The 23,202-nt window shown below is 32.4% G+C and overlaps 1 protein-coding gene across 1 annotated transcript; it reads left to right on the top strand.

The window, feature by feature from the left end:
- The first annotated feature begins 232 nt into the window (after window positions 1-232).
- LOC105776611 (probable fructokinase-4) lies at window positions 233-3,486 on the top strand. Its single transcript, XM_012599366.2, has 4 exons — window positions 233-712; window positions 2,145-2,477; window positions 2,894-3,010; window positions 3,105-3,486. Exons 1-4 carry the CDS (start codon window positions 305-307, stop codon window positions 3,231-3,233), a joined length of 987 nt encoding a protein of 328 aa, XP_012454820.1. The 5' UTR covers window positions 233-304; the 3' UTR covers window positions 3,234-3,486.
- The last annotated feature ends 19,716 nt before the right edge of the window (window positions 3,487-23,202 follow it).

The following is a 23,202-nucleotide window of genomic DNA, read 5'->3' as shown; positions in this document are numbered from 1 at the left end:
TTGAACTAGTTAAATAAAAATAATATGAATTTTAGAAAATATTTCTTTATTTTTATTTAGCTCATAATAATCCAAAATTAAAATAGAAAAACAGCGGGCCCACATTTGTAAAAATATCCAACATAGAACACAGTTTCCAAAATCCATTCAAATAAAAATCATTAATAAATTTAATTATATGAAAAAAATCAATATTCCGTATTTTTCCTATATAATAAGCACCGTCCTCTTCCTCCCTCTTACTTCTATTTTCTTACCTTAGAAAAACAAAAGATCGTTTATTTTTTGCTTTCTTATCGACGCCATGGCACCTAACGGGGTCGTCTCCGACAAGAGTTCAATCGTGAGTTTCGGTGAGATGCTCATCGACTTCGTCCCCACCGTCTCCGGCGTTTCTTTAGCTGAAGCTCCAGGCTTCCTCAAAGCCCCCGGTGGAGCCCCAGCCAACGTGGCGATTGCCGTCTCAAGACTAGGCAGTAAAGCATCCTTCATCGGAAAACTCGGCGACGATGAGTTCGGTCACATGCTTGCCGATATTCTCAAGCAAAACGGAGTCTCTGGTGACGGGATCTTATTTGACCAAGGTGCTAGGACCGCTCTTGCCTTCGTAACTCTACGCGCCGACGGAGAGCGTGAGTTCATGTTTTATAGGAATCCCAGTGCTGACATGCTGTTGACGCCGGAGGAATTGAATCTTGATCTTATAAGATCCGTAAGTGACATCTTTTTACCTTCAATTCTTTTCTTTTTTTCGTTTTAGTGCAACTTTCGTCTGTTCTTTCTTCGATCTTGACTTTAAAGAACCAAAAAAAGACAAGGATAAAAAAAACAAGAAGAAAACTGATACTCACGCGCCGTAATGTGAGAGTAGAGTTTTAATAAGACTGACATGTCAGCCATATTAGCCAATATTATTATGATCCATAGTTCTATAGAGGACCCACGCTGAGTATCTAGGCACCGTAAATTGTCAAAACTGCGGGCATTGATGTTGTCACCTATCGGTGAGGTTTCTCCGACGTAACAGTAACTTATTATTGGGACCTAATCTGGATCTTTGGATGTATTAATTTGACTATCAACATTTGGTGTGGGAAGTGCTAACTTCACATCTACTGTGACGTAACTCGTACAACATGGAATGGGGTGAAATTTGCGGTGTTTTGCGGGATTACTTTATATGGATCGCCACTGTGACATTATATGATTGCGTCCACGATGGGACCAAAATCCATCAACTAACGTTAAACTCCGTCTCTCACGTGACTTCACGTGCTTCGCTTGGTCACACCAACCCTGGCCTGAACATCAATGGCAAAACGCGCTGGATCTTCATTTTGCTTTTTCTGTCTCTTTGGACCTTTTTATGTTATTTTATTATAATTCCGTATATTTATGCCCTTACTCCCTGTATTCTTTGGATTTTGAAAATTTAATCTTCTAGGTACTTATTAATTCCGTGACGATTAAAAATTGAAGTCCAATAGATAACCCCTATTCAAATTTAACCCAAGTCATGATTAAATTTAAATAATCTGAAGAGTACAGGGACTGGGGGCATAATTAGACCTTTTAATATGTATATTTGGATTGAATTTGGATATTTTAAAGAAAGCGATGGATGGACATAAACTTAAGTTGTAGCCTTGTGGTAAGAAATCCCATGCAACAGCTAATAGGGAAATTATTGTTGATCAAGGGTAGATCCAGTTCGATTTTACTTATAGTGCTACTGAATGACGTGCTCCTCGTATCCGTTTGATGCATTTAGTATTTGTTTCTGGTGATAAGTATTGGTTTATGACTTTCCTTAAGCTTTCCTCCACAATGTTAGTTTATCCACAACGACTGCATCTGGACTTATTTGATGCGTCGGTAGATGTGGTAGATGGGAGGGAGAGTGAAGTGAAGGAACGTATAAATCATTATGTATATATTTGACTTCAACATTGAAAATTGAATACTTGTTAGGTGAGAAGTTGTATGATTTGTCTTTGTTCGTTAGCTTATGGATCAAATGATTGGCCTACCTACCTAACAACACTGCATGATGTATCGTTTTTGTTGGAAATTTGCTTGTCTTGTAATTTTCTCAACAAAACTGTGTATTTTTTTTTGTCTTTTAAACTGTTTGTTTTGTGCAGGCCAAAGTATTCCACTACGGATCAATAAGTTTGATCGTAGAGCCATGCAGATCGGCTCACTTAAAGGCAATGGAAGTGGCCAAAGAATCAGGTGCTTTGTTGTCATATGATCCAAACCTTCGGCTGCCACTTTGGCCTTCAGCCGATGAGGCCAGGAAACAGATATTATCCATCTGGGATAAGGCCGATATTATCAAGGTCAGCGATGTTGAGCTAGAGTTCCTCACCGGTAGCAACAAAATCGACGATGAAACTGCTATGAAACTTTGGCGCCCCAACTTGACACTACTCTTGATCACCCTCGGTGAAAAGGGTAGCATGTATTATACCAAGGTATGCTAAATTTAGCCTCTTGGACTGCTCTTAGTTGAATGCTTTATCACTTTTAGCAAATTTATGGTTGGTGATGGCTTTATTTGTATATGTATTATATAAAAAAACACTCGGTAAGCATATATTTACTGATAGGAAAATTATATTTGGTCCATCCCATTGCAAATATTGTCCGTCGGTTGGTACCAAGGGCTAAAAACAATTAATATAGTATAGTATGATAGTAATCTAGTCAGCTTTGGGCCCCAACTCTTCAAGTTGTCTTATTTTGTTAATATTATTCGACAGGGACCTAGGCTAAAAAAAACTAGGGGTCCAAGGGTCTTGTTTTGACGTTTTCACTATTTAGGTGTGTAATAATTTAAGCTTCTGATAATAATTTACGTATTGTTGCGGTGATACCTCTGTGTGGGCAGTACTTCCATGGGTCAGTGGATGCATTCCATGTGAATACAGTGGATACAACTGGCGCCGGGGACTCTTTTGTTGGTGCTTTACTATGCAAGATCGTGGAAGACCCAACCATACTTGAGGTAACCCATTTTGTATATTATTTATTGATTAAAATTGTGATTTACATTGTTATTCTAAATGGTTATTTTATTTTATTTTATAAAATCAAATCAGAATGAATCGAAATTGAGGGAGGTACTGAAATTCGCAAATGCATGTGGAGCCATAACCACAACCAAGAAGGGAGCAATCCCAGCCCTTCCAACCGAGGCTGAAGTCCTTGCCTTAATCAATGGAGCTTAGGATTATTAGCAGCAAACTTCAATAATCTATGCTCATCTTTTTCTTTTTTTAATTTCTTACATTTCAGAGAGAGGGTTTTGAAAGGTATCGATTTTTTCTTCCCCTCTTTTGATTTCCTTTTTCCCTCGTTTTTCCTCCATCCCTCCCTGTGTAGTGTTGTTAGGCTTTGTGCTTTCAAGGGGAGTAGGAATAAAAATAAACCTTTAATTTTTCTTTTACCAGTCATAAATTTCATGTTTGAGTTTGAGTTTAATTATTTATTGAATTTAAATATAATATATATATATATATATCAACAATGAGGTTAAAAACAATTAAGCCAAAACATTTCATATCATGTACGCAAGCAAACAATGAGGTAAAGAAACATTTACAAGTTACTCCAGTTGAATAAAAAATTATTAATTAAAACCTGTAGCAAGGTATTGTTTTAAGTAAAGCTAGATTGCCCATTTTATGCAATTTTCTCCATTTGGACAAGATCTTATGCTGAACCCCCCAAGGAAGATGTAAAATCAAAGTAACCATGAATCATGTGCTACTCCTACCCACTCTACCAATTTTCAATCCCAAGATAAAATCTTGGATCAATACTCACGAGGGTGATAATCCAAATCAATCAGGCTTTTGATAAAAATAAATTATTGTTAATAAATTTTAAATTATTTATCAGTATATTCTTTTAAATTTTAACTAACAACCAATAAATAAACTATTATATGGTTTTTTATTAAGTAAATTATTGATTATTTTTATTTGCCATTTAAATTGAAATCTTAATTAAAGTTCTTCAATTGATTGCTTTATTTTAATAATCTATTTACATATTTATTTTAAATTATTCATTTACTGCATCCTTTTACTTATCGTTATAGAAAATAATGTATGAATCAATTATTATGTATGATTTTAAAAGAAATATTAATTATAAATCTTACTAATATAATTATTAGATGATTATGTTTTATTAATATTTTATATTCACATTGATAGAAAAATAAATTGTAATGTCCTATTCCAAACTTCATTAATGAATTTTTATTAGTATATTATCAGTTATTTTTATACTAGTGTTCAACAAAGAGAAGGGAGGAAAAGGTGATGGTTGTTTGAAGGCGGGTTTACCTATGATAGGTGGAGAGCTAAAGGGAGAGATGAGAAGGGAAGATGATAACATGTTAAATTTGCATGATTTTTTATGTTTAAATCAGTTAATTGTTCAATTGATCCCTGCTAAATTAGTGATTTTATGTTTTAATCCTATCAGGAATGCAATTGGGATGCTATGAGTAAAAAACGAGCAGAAAATAATTAATTTGCAGCATAGTCAATAAAGTGGGGTCGAATCAGAAACTTAGAAATAGTCAAGGACTTATTAGATTTTTTTGGACCTTGTAAAACCTAAAATTAGAAGAAAATCATATTTTATTTTTATTTAATTCTAATTTTGTATAGAGGGTAGTTAGGCCAAATTTAGTAAATCATATGTATATAAATAGTACTTTGTGGTAGCTTGAAAATACACTTGAATTCACTTGCAATTAAATAAGAATTATTTTTTTCCCTTCCAATTTCATGAGTCAGTAGCATACTGTTACTTTCATTTCATTTCGTTTTTCTTAAAAAAATTTGTTTAATTGTTTTCCAAGTCCTTTCCCTTCCCAACTTCCACTATTTTCATTCAAATCCATTCCATAACCAACCAAAGCATGATTAAATTCGTGCTTCACTAAATTCTAACTTAACTTTAGGCCGGTATTTTTTCCGGTTAGGAATCGTGAGATACGTATCCGTACTAAAATCCTTCCAATCGGTATTCACTATTTTTCCTAAGTATTGGGACTGACAAATTCATCCCTTAAAGTTAACTCGATTTCAAATAAAAAAGTATGTTGGGTTAGAGTCGTGTTTGCAGACAGTAGGGGAAACGAGTCAGCCGTGTTGTATTCGAATCTCCGAGAACAAATCAAGGGAGAAGTGATCGGGTTAAAACGTCCTGTGCGGTTGAGGTCGTTAATCCGAGTTGGGTTCTTTAGAGTGCAAGGCTGCCGAAATCTTGAATCAGGAACACATGTATCTCGGTTAGATAATCGATAAGGGTTGGTTTGCAGGTCATACCGGGACCAATTACGAGAAGAAAAATTGGCGGTTAGGACATTCTTAACTACTATAACCAGCTTATTGTTTGGAGGAGAAAATTAACTTTCGAGGATCGATTCAAAAATTGGAATCCACCGAGTCTAGGGGTTATTAAAATTCAAATTTGACTTCTAATTTTATTTTATTCCCTATTTACTTAATTTCTCATTTCTGCCATTTTTATTATTTAATTTACAAACATTTCAAAACTCCCCTGATTTATTTGTTTATTTTTTCAGCAAGTCCGTTTGGAGTGTGGGCACGACTATTACTATGATCATCGGCTCGACCGAAATTATGTTTATAAGAAAAACATAGAAGTTGATCATAATATCCAATCCCCATGGACTCGACCTTACTGCTCTTTAATATTGTTTAGAGTTATTTTATTGTAGGAATGTTTTTTGTGGTTTCAACGCCCATCAAAAGATGTAGGGACTTAGGATGGAGAGGAGGAAGTTGTGTGAGTCTAAGTATCAGGTAGGGTGCTTAAGAGAGAAGAATATCCCTTATTCTTTGTGTGTTAGGGTATATACAGGGGAAGGTTCCCTTGTTTGGTAGTGCCATGTCATAGACAGCATAGACGGTGGTCTTCTCGTGTGATCAATCAAATGACATGTTTGTTATATGTTAGTTGTCGTCAATCATATTATCATGTGGTCCTGCTCTACCATTTCATTTGTTGAGGTAGAACGAGGTTATTATTCCTCAGTGATCTTTTAGGGGTCCCTATGAATAGTCCACAGCGAGTGGCTAAAAGCAGACGGCCTCACCTGGGGGTAGTGTGAGGTATGGATGACCAGCCAGATTCATGACCAGTCGAATGACCACTACTGATGGAATAAGACGGATGAACACTACTGGTGGAATAAGATGGAAGGCCATCCATGGGTGGCTTTTAAGCTATCTCTCGTACAGCCACGTGTCCAAGCTAGAGTAAGGGTATAACAAATATTCTAGAGAAATATAATATCGCTAACATTATGGGAATAACTTATATTTGGATGATCCTAAAAACTAATAAAATTTCGTCACATCATCAAATTTTAAAGATATGAAATTATTATTATACTGCCTAGCATATTCGACCTACTATCCAAATCTAATTAAATTGTTTTAAAACATTAGTAATTACAATAAAAAATTCCATAAGTAATTTATATGAATTTGAAATTAAGGTTTTTTACAAATTTTAATCCCATATGTTTTATTTTAATTACTTATGTTTTGAAATAATTTAATTAGAATTGGAGAGCGAGTTGAATATGGATGGATGTATAATAATAATTTCATGTCTTTAAAATTTGGTGTTGTCGTGAAACTTTATTGGTGCCTAAAAACAGTAGTTTTAGAATCTTTCTAATCTAAATTATTCTCTAACATTATTGTTTTAAAATAAACTCCTATCTTCAAATGAATGGTTAAATATATTAAAAGTTATTCCAAAAACAAAGATACCATTCTTTTAAGCATTTTAATAAAGGATTATAATTTAGAATAAAAATATATTACTTGTTACATATATTAGTATATTTAATATGTTTTGATAAGTTGAAATAGATTATCTATGTTTGTTAAAAGAAAAGTCAAATTAAAAAAAATCATACTTTATTTATGAAATAAAATTAGTCCCCAGTTATAATAATAATAATTTTGCTTAATGTTCGTTACAACGACAAATAGAATGAAAGGAATATGATGAGTTAAGGCAAAAGAAACGATACAATCGATCTTTGTTTTCGTAGTTCAGATACAACAGTCTTACATTTACAAAGTCTCACTTAGGATAAATTCTTATTCAATCGCCAAATCAAGCCAACACAATAGTTCACCTCTACCGGCTAAAGCTTATAACTATTTTACAAAGCAAGTTCATGCAACCCCAATAGAGAACAATAGTTTCCCAACAAACATTCAAACCAAATCTCAAATTCACTCGAGAGTTATTAACACACTTTAACAAAATAGACTAGCACTCAATATAAGAAAAGACCAAAAACTGACATGAAAGTAATCAAGATTTCAAAGGTATTTTAGCTCTTCAAATTGTATATGAACTAAAGGAGAAAGACGCCTATTTATAGTCTGAGAACATCAACAAGATAATCTCCTTAAATTAGAAGATAAAAATTTGGAAAAATCCCTTGAGAAAATATGATAATTATCTTTAAATTAATTCTTTTAATAACCAAAGAGATAATGATAAGAGTTCAATATTTATCCAATCACCTTAAGCATAAGAATCGGTTGAAGGGCTTGACACCCTAACCGAACCATATTACTTATTTTGTCAAACATGCCACACTTCTATAGGCCGAAAACAGATGATTGAAACCTTTCCAAGGCCCATTTTCATGGCCCATACAAAATTCTAATTTCGTTCTTATAAGACATAGAATGAGCAGCAACAAAAACCCCAACAATATATCTCCATCTTGGCATTTTGAGAAAACTAATGATCCAATCTCCATGGCTCCCCCTTAAGAACAAGCATGTAAAACACACAGGCACACAAGCAGTATAACTGAGACGAATCAAAAAATAAAAGAAAAAATCCACCAAGTTATTTCGCATGGATGAGCATAAAAGAGTACCACCAAACATTCTCCAAACATCATAAGATGAAGCAATATAAACAACCCAAACCAAAGTCCCCAACAATCCAAAAATGAAATAAATGCAAAGTAGCAGCAGCAAACTTTAGTAGCAACAACCAAAAAACACTTCAGTAAAAACAAGCAACCATCTCTCGCCCTTTTTGGCAAAATGTCAAATTAGTCCCCTTTTCACCAAGACAACGATTCCAAGTCTTAAAAGTAATTTTGTAACGTGAGTTTTTCGAGCATTAAGTTGTTATACTTCAAAACAAATGCTTTCAAATTTAGTTCTTAAGACAACCATTACTCGCACTTTCTAAGTCGTGACAACACTTTGAGGAGTACTTGTTCTGCTTGTTGGAACGGGAGATGGGATGAGTTCTCTTGGCACAAGATCATTGACCCGACTTGGTTTAAAAAGCTTGCTAGAGATCTTATACTCCAAAGATTCAGTCGTCAACATGTCATTTTTCACCTTAATGTTTAATTGAAGCATAAGAATTTGATAAACTTAAGATAAAAAGGGGAAGAACTCATGTGTAGAGATGGACTCAGCATGCTTCACCACTTGATAAAATATGAACTCCCTAAGATTGAATTGAACCCCTTGACCCACCATATATAAAAGTTGAGCTAATGGGTTATTGATAGATGACTTGTGAATTGCCGGTAGCAAATCATGAATGGTGATTTTGTGCAAGACGCAAAACTTTGTCGTTAGTCTTGCGGAAGAAAGATGATTACTCTCGAGCACACACGCACCATACATCCAGTAATTACATCAACAATGTGGTTGTAGTCTTCAGTATGTTCATTACTAACACCCAGATTATTCAAAAACCGATTTATAATGGTTAGACTAAAATTAAACATATTACCTCATACTTTGACTTGTTGAAAATTAGCCAACCTTTCTATTCAATGTCATGCTGCAAGTTACAGTAAAATTCTTGTACAATTTTCTTGACATACAACCTTACGAATGTAATAGATTTCAGCAAACTAGTAGCTTTAAACAACTGCATTAGTGAATATTATTTAAAGGGAGAGACCAAAATATTTTGCTCATTGATGACCTTTTGATTAGTCACATTTTCCAAGCTAGAATATCAACAAAGTCAAGGGGTGTTACCTTAACGAACTCTTCATCTCTTTTGACTGCACTTCACACAAGTGCTTCGAGCAAGTGTACGGATCAAAATTAGGTACATCTATCTTACATTTTCCTTTTTCTTTCACACGAGCATGCAATTGCGCCAAGGTCTCGCTTGCCTATTCAGTTTGAAAACTTGATACTTGATCAGTAGACTCTTCGACTTTTTCGTTGGATGGCTTTGCCGCTACTTTAGAAGGAACAAACTCTTCATCTTGAGACATGTCTTTTTCTTGATCAGAATTTGTTGAGTTGTATCAAAGTCTTCACAACCCGTGGTAGCCTCTTTTGGGACGTGAAATGTTTGCTTAATCCAGGAGAGTAATTCATCATTCTCTTTGATTATAGAGGCTGAGGATGGAGGTGGTTTCTCCGATGCTTCACCACTTTGCTTTCAGGTTGACATTGCGACACCTTATTACCAAGATGGTTCAGTCGACGCTTTAATTCCCCATTGTGATTTATCCACAACCTCGATGGGCAAATTCGGAGACCCACCTGTCTTTTTTAGGCTATTTTTTTTTAACTCTAGCCATGAAGAGAGAAAGAAATGAAGAAGAACCAAACCACTAGAGAAGATGGTCGCGGTGGAAATCTCAACTTAGTAAAGAAGTATTGTTCACTTCTTTTCCATTTTTTTAAATGTTATTGTAGAGATGAAATCAAACTCTTTACGTGTAACACTCCAAACCCAACCCTTAAGGAGGATTCGAGAATGTCATGTTACTAACATAAAATTAGTATCTTTAAAACCATATTTGACATAAATCAAGTTAAATTACAATTTAATTTAATATAGAATGTAAACAACTTGTCATTCAAGGCTAGATAAAATGGTACACTTTAAGAACCATGAAGACTTCACTAAAATTTCATGGAAATCATAGTTTCATAAACACAAGTTTAAATATAAATTTTATTCTTCAAAATGTAAGCATCTTGAAACCACTCTCATGCCATGCATAGTATTCAAAACTAGAATTCTCACGGCAGTGATTGTTCTTTGACGTAGTCTTCAGAAATTCCTTTACTTCATCAGCAGGCCTCAGAAGGAAAGGTAACTAAGTAATTTCAAAGAACTTAGTGAGTTCCAAAAGTAGACATTACATTGGTTATACATGATTCAAACAAAACCTTTCAAACTCAACACAGATACATAGTTTGCTAGTTGACGGGTACCAGTCATAGGCAAACAATACGTCAAATATTATTCTCTTTGGCATGTACATCACGCCCTTGTAACCATATAGTTAACCTTCTTCATGTTAGCCATGTACCCTTTCCATAGTCAAATCATATCGTTCATTCCAATTATATTCCTTTGTCATGATTTGCCAATATGGTTTGCAACATAATTTCTGCCATACTAGAGGCTACACGACCATTTTCATGTATCGCGATCTGCCAGTTCAGTGCTTATTCCATTAAAAGCAACGCCATGAATTCATTTCCATTTTCCAGTCCATATTATCCTTGTCAGAAGCAAAGGGTAGTGGCTTAAACACGAAGAAATGTTCTTACACATTTAACACAAACAAACCAAACTAGACTAACAACTACGAACATCCATCACTCATGTACAGACATTTCATCTTTACAGAATATGAATACTTACCTTAAAAAAATAAACAATGCGTTACACACACATGGAAGTAAGAAGGAACTCACCAGAAACACAATAAGTCTAAATAGTAGAACCTTTGCCCTTATCACGAGAACCTTCAGGAGTGTCTTGAGTTATAATATAAATAGTTAAACTTATCAAATAATTATACCAGAAAACTAAACAAGCTTGCAAGAAATATCATCTCAAAACCCAAATTTAGGAATTTTCCTTCCTTACACCCTAAACTAACATTAAAGCATGCAACTCTAAGGTCACGTAAATAACCATGAAATAACCTAAGGTTCATCTATATTTACCAGGTGCTAAAATAACGAAAGAGCTAGCCGAGTACAACGAACCCAAATCTTCAAGCAAGTTTCTGATCTAAGGTTTGTCAAAAAAAAGTGTAGAGAAAATTTGAAAGAAAGAATGGATGCCAAGAAAAATGTAAAACTTGCCCAAAAAGTCAATACTAACTTTAAACAACTAAACACGAAAACTAGGTTTAGTGGATAAATCAGATTATCCCACTAACCTCCTCGATTTCTATGACTAAAAATTTTCTCTCTCATCATAAATGTGAGTCTTGTTGATTACGATAACTTAATTCCATTCTAACCTGTTCTCATCAGACCAACTAAATTATCTAACCAGAGTAATAAAATAATAAATAATCCTTTCAAACTAAATTAACCCAAACATCTAACAACTGGGGTGGCATGTTCTCTATAAAGGAGTCCGCCCAACCATTATTTTCTAACACCACTAAAAATGGGTTGTTACATGCTACATTATAATAGAAATTAGCATCGCCAAAAAGCAATTTCAGCACTTCAAAAAGGTGTGGTGGAACCACAATTGTTACACCCACAACCAGTTATGCAATGCCCGTAACGGAGAATAAATGTTGCGCAACAACCCACAACTGATGAATTCCCTTATATTTTGGTTATTTTTGGTCTGATAACAACGAGTTAACTATTGTTTTTGTCATTTTCTATGAGTACGAACACTTTTTCCTTTTCAATGAAGGTTGTTGTCATGATATGAATTGCAGACAAGCTTGCAGACTTATAAAGAAAAAAAATTGAGATGATGGTGCATTATAAATTTTATATAATATTCTTTTTTTTTGTTTTTCCTTGAAAATCTAAATAGTTTAAATAAAAAGTAAATGAATTAAAGCTATTCATTTCACCTACTTCTTGACATGCATTAAAAAAATCACTGTAGTTGTAACTCATTTTGAAAGAAGAAAATATCCAATTGTAAGTTTATTTGAAGAGAGTTATCTTGGTAATTTGAAAAGAGTTTTCTCACATTTTCTATCTAATAAGATCTAATCTCCCATCAATTTGTAAAATCCAACTAGATTTTTGTTTATTTTTGTATTGTTAGTTATATTTTTCTTTTTGTTCAGCTCATAGTTAATTCCTTCTTCGTTTATGCTTTTGATCTACTTGGGTTTATCTGGTTTTTATGACTGTTGAATGGTCCCTAGTGTATTGATTTCTATGCTTTTGTTAAGTATGTTATGTATTTCAATCAAATTTGAAAGATAATATCCTAGTTAAACTATGTTTATTTGTTCAGTCAAATTCTAATTAGTCTAGATTATTTTATTATTATTTGACCTATAAGCTCTTTTGTAATCTCAAAAAATACACCTGTTAAAGATTAGAACTCATAACACTTTTGGAGAATTTTGGGTTTATCTTTTGAGGGTTTTTTGTTTTCAGGTTTTGGGGTTTAGTTTTTTATTTCCATATTTTGTACTCTTCGTTCTATTCCAATTATAGTAAAATTATTTTTCTCGTGGTTTTTTATCCTCTTTGGAGGGATTTTTCCACATTAAATTTGTGTGTTCAATTTCTCAATTTCTTTCACTATTTTTTACTTATTCGTTGCTTAATTGGGTCGATCCCCAACAAGTAGTATCAAAACTAGTTCAATTTTCGTAGATCAGCCCATTTAGAGATGGCAACAATAACGTTTGACATTGAGAAGTTTGATGGTGTCACAAATTTCAATCTGTGGCAAGTTCGGATGATGGCAAATTTAGTTCAGACTGACCTGAAAAATGTCATTACCAGGTAAAAGCTTGAGAATCTAGATTAGATAGAATGGGAAGAGCTTGATGAAAATGCCTTATCTACAATCTTGTTCTACCTCGCGAATAGGGTATTACAGGAGGTATTGATGGAGAAAACCTCATCCGTCTTGTGAAAAAGGTTAGAAACTATTTATGCGACTAAGTCTCTGGCTAACCGTTTAATGTTGAAACAACGTCTATTTATGTTTCACATGAACGAATGTAAGCTTCTTAGAGATCACATTAGTTAATTTATTACTCTTTTGAATGATTTAAAAAATGTTGAGGTTAAGATTGATGATGCAGATCAGACTATGCTATTATTGTGCTATTTACCCCATTCATACAAGTCTTTCAGGGAAACCCAGATTTATGGCAAAGATAAACTCTCATTTGAGAGTGTGAAGGGTCATTTGTTGAGTAAAGACAAACTTAACAATGAGTTTGGTTTGAATAGCAAGGCAGATAGGCAAGCTTCCATTTTGGTAACATCAAAGAAGTGAGATAAAAGTGTCGTTATTGTAAGAAGTTAGGTCACGTCAAAGTAAATTATGGGAGCAATGAGAACTATGTAGCTAGTGTTAATTTGGCCGATGAAGGGGGTAATGATTTCTTGTTAGTGTCAAGAGTGAAAAATCTGAGCTTACGTCTGAGTGGATCCTAGACTCGGGATGTTCTTTTCATATGTGTCCAAATAGGGAATGGTTCTCCACATATAGTTCACTTGAAGGTGGAATTGTACGCATGGGAAATGATTCATTCAGTAAGGTAATCGATAATCGTATTGTTAAAATCAGGATGCATGATGGGACGATCAAGACACTATCAGATAACAAGTATGTATCTGATTTACGAAAGAATCTCATCTCCTTGAGTATTTTAGACTCAAAAGGTTGTAGAATCAACATCGAGTCGAGCGGAATTAAGGTATCTCTTGGGGCTCTTGTTTTGATGAAAGGTAAAAGGATAGACAATATTCATATTTTGGAAGGTTCTATAGTGACTGGTGAAATCAGACACCTCTCGTCTGTTACGGAGTCGAAGTCAATTCGTTCGGAGTGGAGACAACTTAGTCATAGGAGGGAAAAATTTATGACCGTTTCGTTGAAGAGAGGTTCTCTTTTGGATGCAGGTTTTGAAAAGTTAGAGCACTGTGTCCATGAAAATCAAACCCGGGTTAGTTTTAACTTGGCAGTGCATAAGTCAAAAGCTAGAAGTGTTCCAGCTTCTAAGCACAGATTTGACTCAGTTAATTCCCTACATAGTTCAAGATAGGCTTATGGCGGGATTTGGCAAAGATGGCTTTGTAGAAATACGAGTCAAAGTGGAGATTTGTTGAGTATGCCACGTATTTCAATCAAATTTGAAAGATAATCTCTCAGTTAAACTCTATTTATTTGTTTTATCGAACTCTGATTAGTCTAGATTATTTTATTATTATTTGAGCTACGAATTTAGCATATAAATATGCTCTTTTACAACCTTAGAAAATACACCTATTAAATATTAGAACTCATGACACTTTTAGAGAATTTTGTGTTTACGTTTTGAGGATTCTTTGTTTTCGGGTTTGGTTTTTCATCTCCATCTTTTGTACTCTTCGTTCTTTTGTTATTATAGTAAAATTATATTTGCCGTGGTTTTTTTATCTTGTTTGGAAAGGGTTTTCCATGTTAAATTTGTGTGTTCAAATTTTCAATTTCTTTCTCTATTTTTTATTTGTTCATTGTTTAATCGAGTCGATCCCCAATAGCTTTGTATATAAAGCTTTTTTGGTTCTACATTTTTGTCATGTGCTCAACATTTGAGGCATGGTTATTGTATCCATTTCTATTGCTTTTTACGCTTCTTGTTTTACTTCGTAATTTTATGTTATCATTTATAATATTGAATAAATTTATACATATTCTAATTCTATTACAATATATTACACATTTCAAACTTCAATAATTATAAAAAAAATTATATATGTAATTGCAAACGTAATTTATAATATTTTTTTAACATTAATCTTATTATAGGTTCTTATTATATCTAATTTTTTAATACAATGCTTAGAACGACCGATAACCCCTCCCCAACCCCTAAATAGGAAGGTAATGCGCTTCAACGCACTCAAACTCATACCCTTCTACACTGACAACAATAATATTTGAAAATTAAAAAAAATTATAAAATTTTATATATTTTTTAATTTAATATGATATTTTACTAATAAAATTATCTATAAACCGAGATAGAACAAATTTAGATAGCAAAAATATTCTCTTGCTTAGTCCAATCTAACTTGTATAACATATAAATATTATTTAATTAATATCAAATAAAAATATTTTTAAATCAAAAATTTTTAAGTTATACTTAATTTCATTTCAACTCAATTTGGTATATTCTAAATTTTATTTCTCTTATAGTTTTATCAAAATAGAACAATCATTTTAATCTTCATTATATTGTTAGTTATAAATTTTATAATTTCGTTTCATTTTTCGTTTCAAGTAAAAATGTCACCTTTGAAAAATAAAAAATGTGTAACTCCTAGTGATTATCATGGTTGGAAGTGGGGAGAACCTACTGAAGTTAATCTTAATAATGTTAGATGCAAATTTTGTGACAACATTATTAAAGGAGGAATAACAAAACTAAAAAAACACTTAGGTGCAAAAAGAGAGAACGTAGCACCTTGTCCAAGAGTCTCAATACAAGCTAGAAAAAACATTGCTCAACAACATCAAGAACTTCATAGTGAGAAAGTTTCAAAGTAAAGGAAAGAAGAATTCGATGAATGGATAAGAATAGGAGACTATGGAGATAGTGGTGATGATGAATTAATTATTACGAGACGGGAATGTAACATCCGCCTTTGAACTCGGGGTTAGATACAGTGATGGATCGGGTCAAGAATTAGTGTAAAATTTTTGAAATATAATAAATAGAAATTTTGAGTATTAAATTAGAAAGTATTTAGACCCAATAAGAAATTAGAAAATACTCATTAGGTAGGAAAAATTTAAATAGATGCATTGACTTAATTGAAAGAATAGAGAATTTGTTGTGGCCAAAGTAGGAAATATAATAAGTTAGGAGATACATAGTAGTAGAGGAAAGGAAGGAAGGATCAGGAAGAAATTTAACCAAAGTATTGTATGAGTCGTCCTATGAAATATGAAAGATGAGGAAGGACAAAGTGATAATTAGCCAAATAGATATTTATTAGGTGTAATGATGGTGGGTAAAAGTATAAAGATGGATGACTTAATGACTTATTAGTAATTTGACCATTTTAATTAAAAAGGTGAGATATTTTAGTGGAATGGTGTAGAAAGTGGGAGAAAAGATGAAAAGATATCATCTTTTCACCAAGCCAAACCGTCACTTCTTCCCCCCAACTTTCATCCAACTTTTCTTTTATTTCTTTTCATGTCCTTCCTCCATTGTTGAACCATTCAAGCTTCAAACCTTCCTTTTTCTTTGAAATTTTTTTAGTAAAAACTAAAAAAAAGACTAGTGAACAATTTTATTTCATAAGAAAACTTCCATAAATGGGTTAAAAGAGAGAAAAGCATGAGTTAGGGTTTTGGGTTTTGGGTTTTCAAAGAGCTAAGGTAAGAGATAATGAAATTATCATACCATACATGTTTATTTATATTAAATAGTATAAGAATGTCAATTGATTGTGGTTTTAACATATAAATTTTATATGTTTGTTATGAAAATTGAAAAACAAGAAAAGAAATGAGGGACCTAATTAAAGGAAAAGGAAAGAGAAACTAAGGAGTGAAAGAAGAACAGGATATTTCATCTCAATATATATTTATATTTGTAAATAGATAATAAAGGGACCTAATATGGAATTGCTTAGAATAGAAATGTTAAATATATATTTATATTTGTAAATAGATACTAAAGGGATTAAATTATGAAATTATGAAATTTGTAAAAAAATTATAGGTGGAGAATATGAAATGGTATATTTGTTTGAAAACTAAGTAATGATGTTGTGGTAAAAGTATATGTGTGAAAAAAGTGTGATATTTGTGATTTGTGAAATGGGGACTAAATTGTAGATGATGGAGAAAAGAGAAATCTTTTCCGAAATACTTATGTAAAGTAATTAAATGTATGAAATTTAGTTTTAACGCCTAAGTAGATGGAATTTAGAACTATTAGGATATTAGTGGCATGTCATTAAGGGACCTTAACACGCAATCTGATTATTAGCACATTAGTGCTATCCGTTTAGCACATTCATGCTCTTTGTATAGCACTTTAGTGCTCTTTGTTCAATAGAGCATAATAATGCACCTCTATATTTGTTACGTATATCCGGTGTATTCTATAAAGTCTACTATGGGTTAGGAATATAAGTTGCGAACAAAAGTAAATCATCAATGTGTTGAGGTAAGTTTGATAACTTACAGAGGTAAGTTTGATAACTTACAGAGGTAAGTTAAATTTTATTAAATTAAGGTATAGTTGAAGAAATTTGTATGTGTGTAAGTATGTATTAATTGAATAAGTTTAAAACATTATGTTATGATTCATTTACCTATTTATTCTTGTAGTGCTTACTAAGCCTTCACCAGCTTAACGCATACATACAGATAGACTTGAAGAGATAGAGTCGGGTCGGGAGATCTCTCATCATCTCATCACATCCTCAAGAGCTTCAAGAGTAGGTATTATATTTTGAGTTAAAATGGCATGTACATATGTAGATCAAATGTATTCCCATGTGTTAAGGACTAAAATGCAAACTCTTGAAACTCTATCTTTTTTTGGTTTTATTTTAAGTATTTTGGTTTTATATGAAATAAATTATTGAAACTATAATTATGTTTGAAAATATGGTTTGCTAATATGATGATTATGATTGATTTGGAGTGGTTTTAAGTAGTTTTAATACATTTTGAATTGGCCTTATGTCTTGAGAAGAATCTAATATATATTGCATGGGGGTTTAGTGAACTTTTAAAATAATTTTTGCCAAAATTTACTGAAAGTATCGATACCAAGGGTATATGTATCAATACCTAGGCTTTGAAATACAAAATTGCCAAAACAGAATGTGATTTTGGTATCGTTTTTGTCATTGGTATCGATATCGGAGGCTAAGTATTGATACCTAGGCCTAAGGTATCATACCTTCATCAAAATTTGAATTTCTGGAGTTCCATAATGTCATTTTGGTATTGATTTTGTGCAATGGTATAAATACCTTTTTAAAAGGTATCGATATCTTTTGTTTTGGTATCAATACTTTTCCTCTGTTTTGAGTAAAAATAGTGTTAAAACCATTTCCAAATATAATCTAACATCCAATAATGACCTCGCACATTTATATTAATAATTTTTGTGTTAAATAAGTTAAAATACTATGTATAAATGTTTAAATTAAACAGTGTCTAGCCAAAACAATTTTGACACCAAATGTAATAGTCTTATACTAGGTCCATACGATTGGACTGGGTATAAGGGTGTTATAGGGAAAGTATAAGATCTCAAGTCGAATGGGAAGGCAGCATCGTAGGGTACAAACTGGTCAACATTCAATTTATGAAACTAGAGGAGGCAGTGGTTTTGGAACTCAAGGATTCAGAAGATCAGTTAGTTTTTGTACTTTTAAAAAAAGTGCGAGAGATCAATGGAGTAATCTTAACTCTTTTAAAGCTAGACTAGCAAATTTGGATCATGTTCTTGAAAGTTCACAGCAATCAAATCTTAGTATATACTTTTTTAAAAATGCAAAGGCTAAGTTAGGAAAAGCAATGTCTGAGTTGATACTGCATGAAGCTTTGCCTGAAAGAATGGTAGAGTTTCCATTTTAACCACTTGTACTTCAAGCTACAGGAGAAATGGGAAAACCAGTTTTGAGACCTTCATCTTATAAGGTCATAAGAAGTATATTTGGAAGAGGAGTATAAGGAAATAAAAGAATGGGCTGATAGATTTAAATTGGTATGGGAAGAAAGAAGGGTGACCATTATGTTTGAAGCTTTGCCTTCAAGAATTACAAAGTCACCATTTTAACCACTTGTACTTCAAGCTGCAGCAAAATTGGGAAAATCAATTTTGGGACCTTTAACTTCTAAGGTCGCAGAAGTGTATTTGGAAGAGTAGTATAAGGAAATAAAAGAATGGGTGGATAGTTTTAAACCGATATGGGAAGAAAGAGAGGTGACCATGATGTTTGATGGGTGAAAAGGGACCACTAATCAACACATAATCAATTTTTTGATTTAGAGTCCTAGAGGACCTATTTTTAAAAAATCCATTGATGTTTGCAATGCTCCTTCTTGTATTGCCAAGTATTATTTTCATTTAATAGATAAAATGGTGGATGAAATTGGTGAAGAATATGTTCAGGTTGTTACAGACAATGAAGCAGCTATCAAAGCTAGTGGCTATATACTGATGCAGAAAAGAAAACATTTGTATTAGGTGAGGAAAAAAAGTGTGATGAATGTCTTAAATGAGGCAAAAAAGATTACTTCTTTTTGTATATAATCATACTTAGACAATTGATTACATGAAGAGGTATACCAATACTGCAGAACTCTTACGACCTGGGATTACTAGATTTGCCACCAATTCATTGTTTTGGAGAGCATTGTGAGAAGTCAAGAAGCATTAAAAGAAATGGTGACATCTACAAAATGGAAAAGGTCCAAATATGCAAAAAAAAAAAAAACCAATTGGACTAGAAATGAAAAAAACCATTAACTCGATGGCGAAAATTAATTGGACTAGAAATGACGAAAACCAATTGGAAAAGGGCTCATGAGATCCTACGTGTGCAAGAACCACTACTTAAAGTGCTGAGAATGTGTGATGGCGATGAAAAGCCGACTATGGGTTTTATTTATGAAGCAATGGATAGAGCAAAGTTGGCAATTAAAACGGGTTGTCGGTATTTTCAAAAATATTGAGATATCATTGATAGAAGATAAAGTTCTCAACTTCATAATGATTTGCATTCCACTGGTACATTGTAAAATCTTTAGATATTTTTAAATAGTAAAGTATTATCTTTAGATACTTATCAAACTATATATTTGTTATATAGGATATTTCTTAAATCCATAATTTTTATATGGAGGCAATTCCACATATCATGTGATTCAAGAAACTATAGAAAGGGTTAGAAATGTTATACAAAAGCTAGAGCCCAACATGAATAATCAAATTTTGGCAATGAATCGGTATGCAATTATATACTTAGATTCTTAAAGAAACTTATGGATTATCATATTTTCATGTAATAATGCTTTTATTTATTTTCAATTGTTGTTATATCGAGGTGAAGATTCTTTTAGCACCTCATTAGCTCAAGTTGCAAATTTAAAAGACTAATCCTAGTAAATAAGGTATTTAATTTGTATAATTCTATTGTTAATGAAGGTATGTTTATAGATACTTTACAATTTGAATCTTAATTTATGTTTTTCATGTAACAGAATGGTGGATTCATTTCGAAAGTTGTTCATCTCAACTTCAGCATATTGTAGTTAGAGTTTTGAGTCAAGCTACATCATCTTCAAATTGCGAGTGTAATTGGAGTACATTTAGTTTAATTCTTACAAAGAAAAGAAATAGACAAAAGTATAAAAAGCTTCAAAAATCAGTTTATTTTCATTATAACATGAAGTTGAAGCTAAGGTGCATGCGAAAAAGTGTTCAAGAATTAGAAATGGGGTTTAATTGAATCACTCAACAATATTTTTGAAGAGGAAGATCTATTAAGTGCTTGGATTGAAGAAAGTGAGGGAACTACACTTGATGCTGAAGACAATTCTTCATGTTTTCCATAAGAGATACTCAATGACACTAATAATGGAAATGTTGATGAAGAAACTCAAGGTGTAGACATGGATGATATCTCACCTACTTCAGCTAATGAGGAAAGTGATCAATTGTCGACATCAAGTAGTGGTGTGATGATTCCAGTAGCAATAATAAAGGTTGATACCAACATAAACCTCAACAAAGGTATTTTATCCCTTTTTATGGAAATCAAGGTATGAGTGGATATAATGATCAAGGTTTGTTTGAAAATGTTCCTACTAATTCACATAATAGAAGAGTTAGGGATGATGGAACTCATGGGAAGATGGAAGGTCAATTTTCATGATTAATTTGTAGGCTCTTCATCTACAAATAAATATGAATTTAGTGAGTCATCATCTCAAAGTTCTCATTCTTGTTATCCAAATGCATTCTATCCACCTTACTTTGGACAAAATCCAAGTTATGAACTTCTTGATTATCATTTACCACATCACATTCATCTTACCAATGAAACATGTTATGGTTCTATCCCTTCATATTTTGTATATAATGTGATACTTCTATATTTTTAACATACAAGGAGAGGAAATCAAAATTAAAAGAGTGATGAAAATAGAAATGCTTTAGATATACCACATAATTCGTTTTGGTGGTATTTTATAAGAATTAGAGTTTTATATTTGTTTGTGTGCATATTTTTATTTAAATTGATGTAAAATTAACTTTTTTATGTATGATACTATTTAGATTCAATTTATTAAAATTATGATTGTTATTATCCATGATTTAATATGATAATGTATGTATATTATAATCTTTACATTCGCTTTTAAATGAATTTTAATTTTTGTAAATGAAAAAAACTCAGAAAATAGTATTAATATTAGAATAAAAAAATACAACAACAAAAGGTATAAATATAGTGTTTTAAAAAATTGTGATTTTCGAAAAGAAAAAAATCACGTTTGCGACAACCCTTATGCATTACGTAATGTCCATCATATCCGCAACTGCAACACCACAACCCAATGTTGTTTGAATCGGACCGATCGATTGGATCGGTTGAACCAACAACAAAAGGGATAAATATAATGTTTTAAAAAAATATGATTTTCGAAAAGAAAAAAAGACATCTGCGGCAACCGTTATGTGTTATGTAACGTCCATAGTATCTATAACCATAACACTGCAACCCAATGTTGTTTGAATTGGACCTATTAATCGAACCAGTTGAACCAGGAACTGGCTGGGGTACTAGTCCGAAGAGTGGCTTTGAATCGATTAGACCAGGAACAGACAGTTGAACCAACTAAAAACCGATTAAACTAATGATTGAATTGACTAAAAATTGATTGAACTGACGATTAAACCGGGTTTTTTTTTATTTTTTTGAATTTTTAATAAATTTTTAATCAGATAGGTGAATCGGTGGCTTGACTAGTTCAATCACCGATCCGGTTTAAAAAACATTGTTGCAATCACATCTGCGACGGAATTCACAACCACAATTTAATACTATGGTAATGGTGTTATCTTATCAATTTAAAAGATAGAGATTGTGCAAAGGTTATACATTGTCCTAAAAAGGTACCAATTAATGGATTAAGGAAAACCCTTAATTGTTTTAAGCTAAGATGGTGAAGGTAGGCAATTGGCCGAACCACTTTAAAATCTATGTCAAAATTTTCATTTCCTTAATGTTAAATACTAGTTCACCCTCTTCTCGGTGTAATTTGAGCTCAATAAATTCATATCTACAATTCCATTGAACATTGAATCAAGTGGTTTTATTGTTCTAGTAAAAAGAACGGAGAAAGGTAGAGAAAAATATTCATGTTAGAGGTGGAGACAATGAAAGAGCAAACGAAAAGCATTAAATGAATTGACTTTGTGGGTTTTAATTTTTGAACATAACAATGAATTAAGATAGCATCGCATCAAGTGTAATCAAGTATGCATAGGTAAAAGAGATGATGCTAAGGATCTGTATGGAGGTATTTGTCAAGAAACAATTATAAGTGAAATAATTAATAGAGATAAAGGAGAGCTTAGTATATTAGTTTTGACTATGATAATTTAGAAGCTTTTAATTATTAATGTAAGCTCAAATTCTTTGCTTGTCAACACAATCAATAAGGTCATTAACAAACTCTTGGAGATGAAAATAAATATAAGAGTAAACTACATCATTAGTTATTAAATTATTGGTAAGTTTTTGTTTTGATCACTTAAATAAAAAAAGTTACAATTTGGTCACTGAATTATTTAAAGTTTTTATTTAAATCATTGGACTGTTAAGTTCTTCTTTTTTAAAAAAAGGTTCCACTAGCGAACTCTAATCGACAATTTGACGATTGATACAGTGGATCAGTACCGATCGACGAGTAGAAGAATATACCTTAGATCCAAGTCAATCTAATGGTCAATGACGAAGATTGGAGAAAAAAATTTGAATTTTGGCTAGTAGATTCATGACAACTAAAGTCATTTCATGAAAAAAATGAACTGTAAAAGAAAAAAGGAAAGAGAGTTTTCGATTGGTCAAGCAGTGCAAAAAGAGAGTCATATAGCATTGAGTTTAACAGCTAAAGACT

Source organism: Gossypium raimondii, chromosome 10, assembly GCF_025698545.1.
Source record: "Gossypium raimondii isolate GPD5lz chromosome 10, ASM2569854v1, whole genome shotgun sequence".
NCBI classification, from domain to species: Eukaryota; Viridiplantae; Streptophyta; class Magnoliopsida; order Malvales; family Malvaceae; genus Gossypium; species Gossypium raimondii.
Note: the sequence above shows the minus strand (reverse complement) of the source record. Positions and strands in the feature narration are given on the sequence as shown.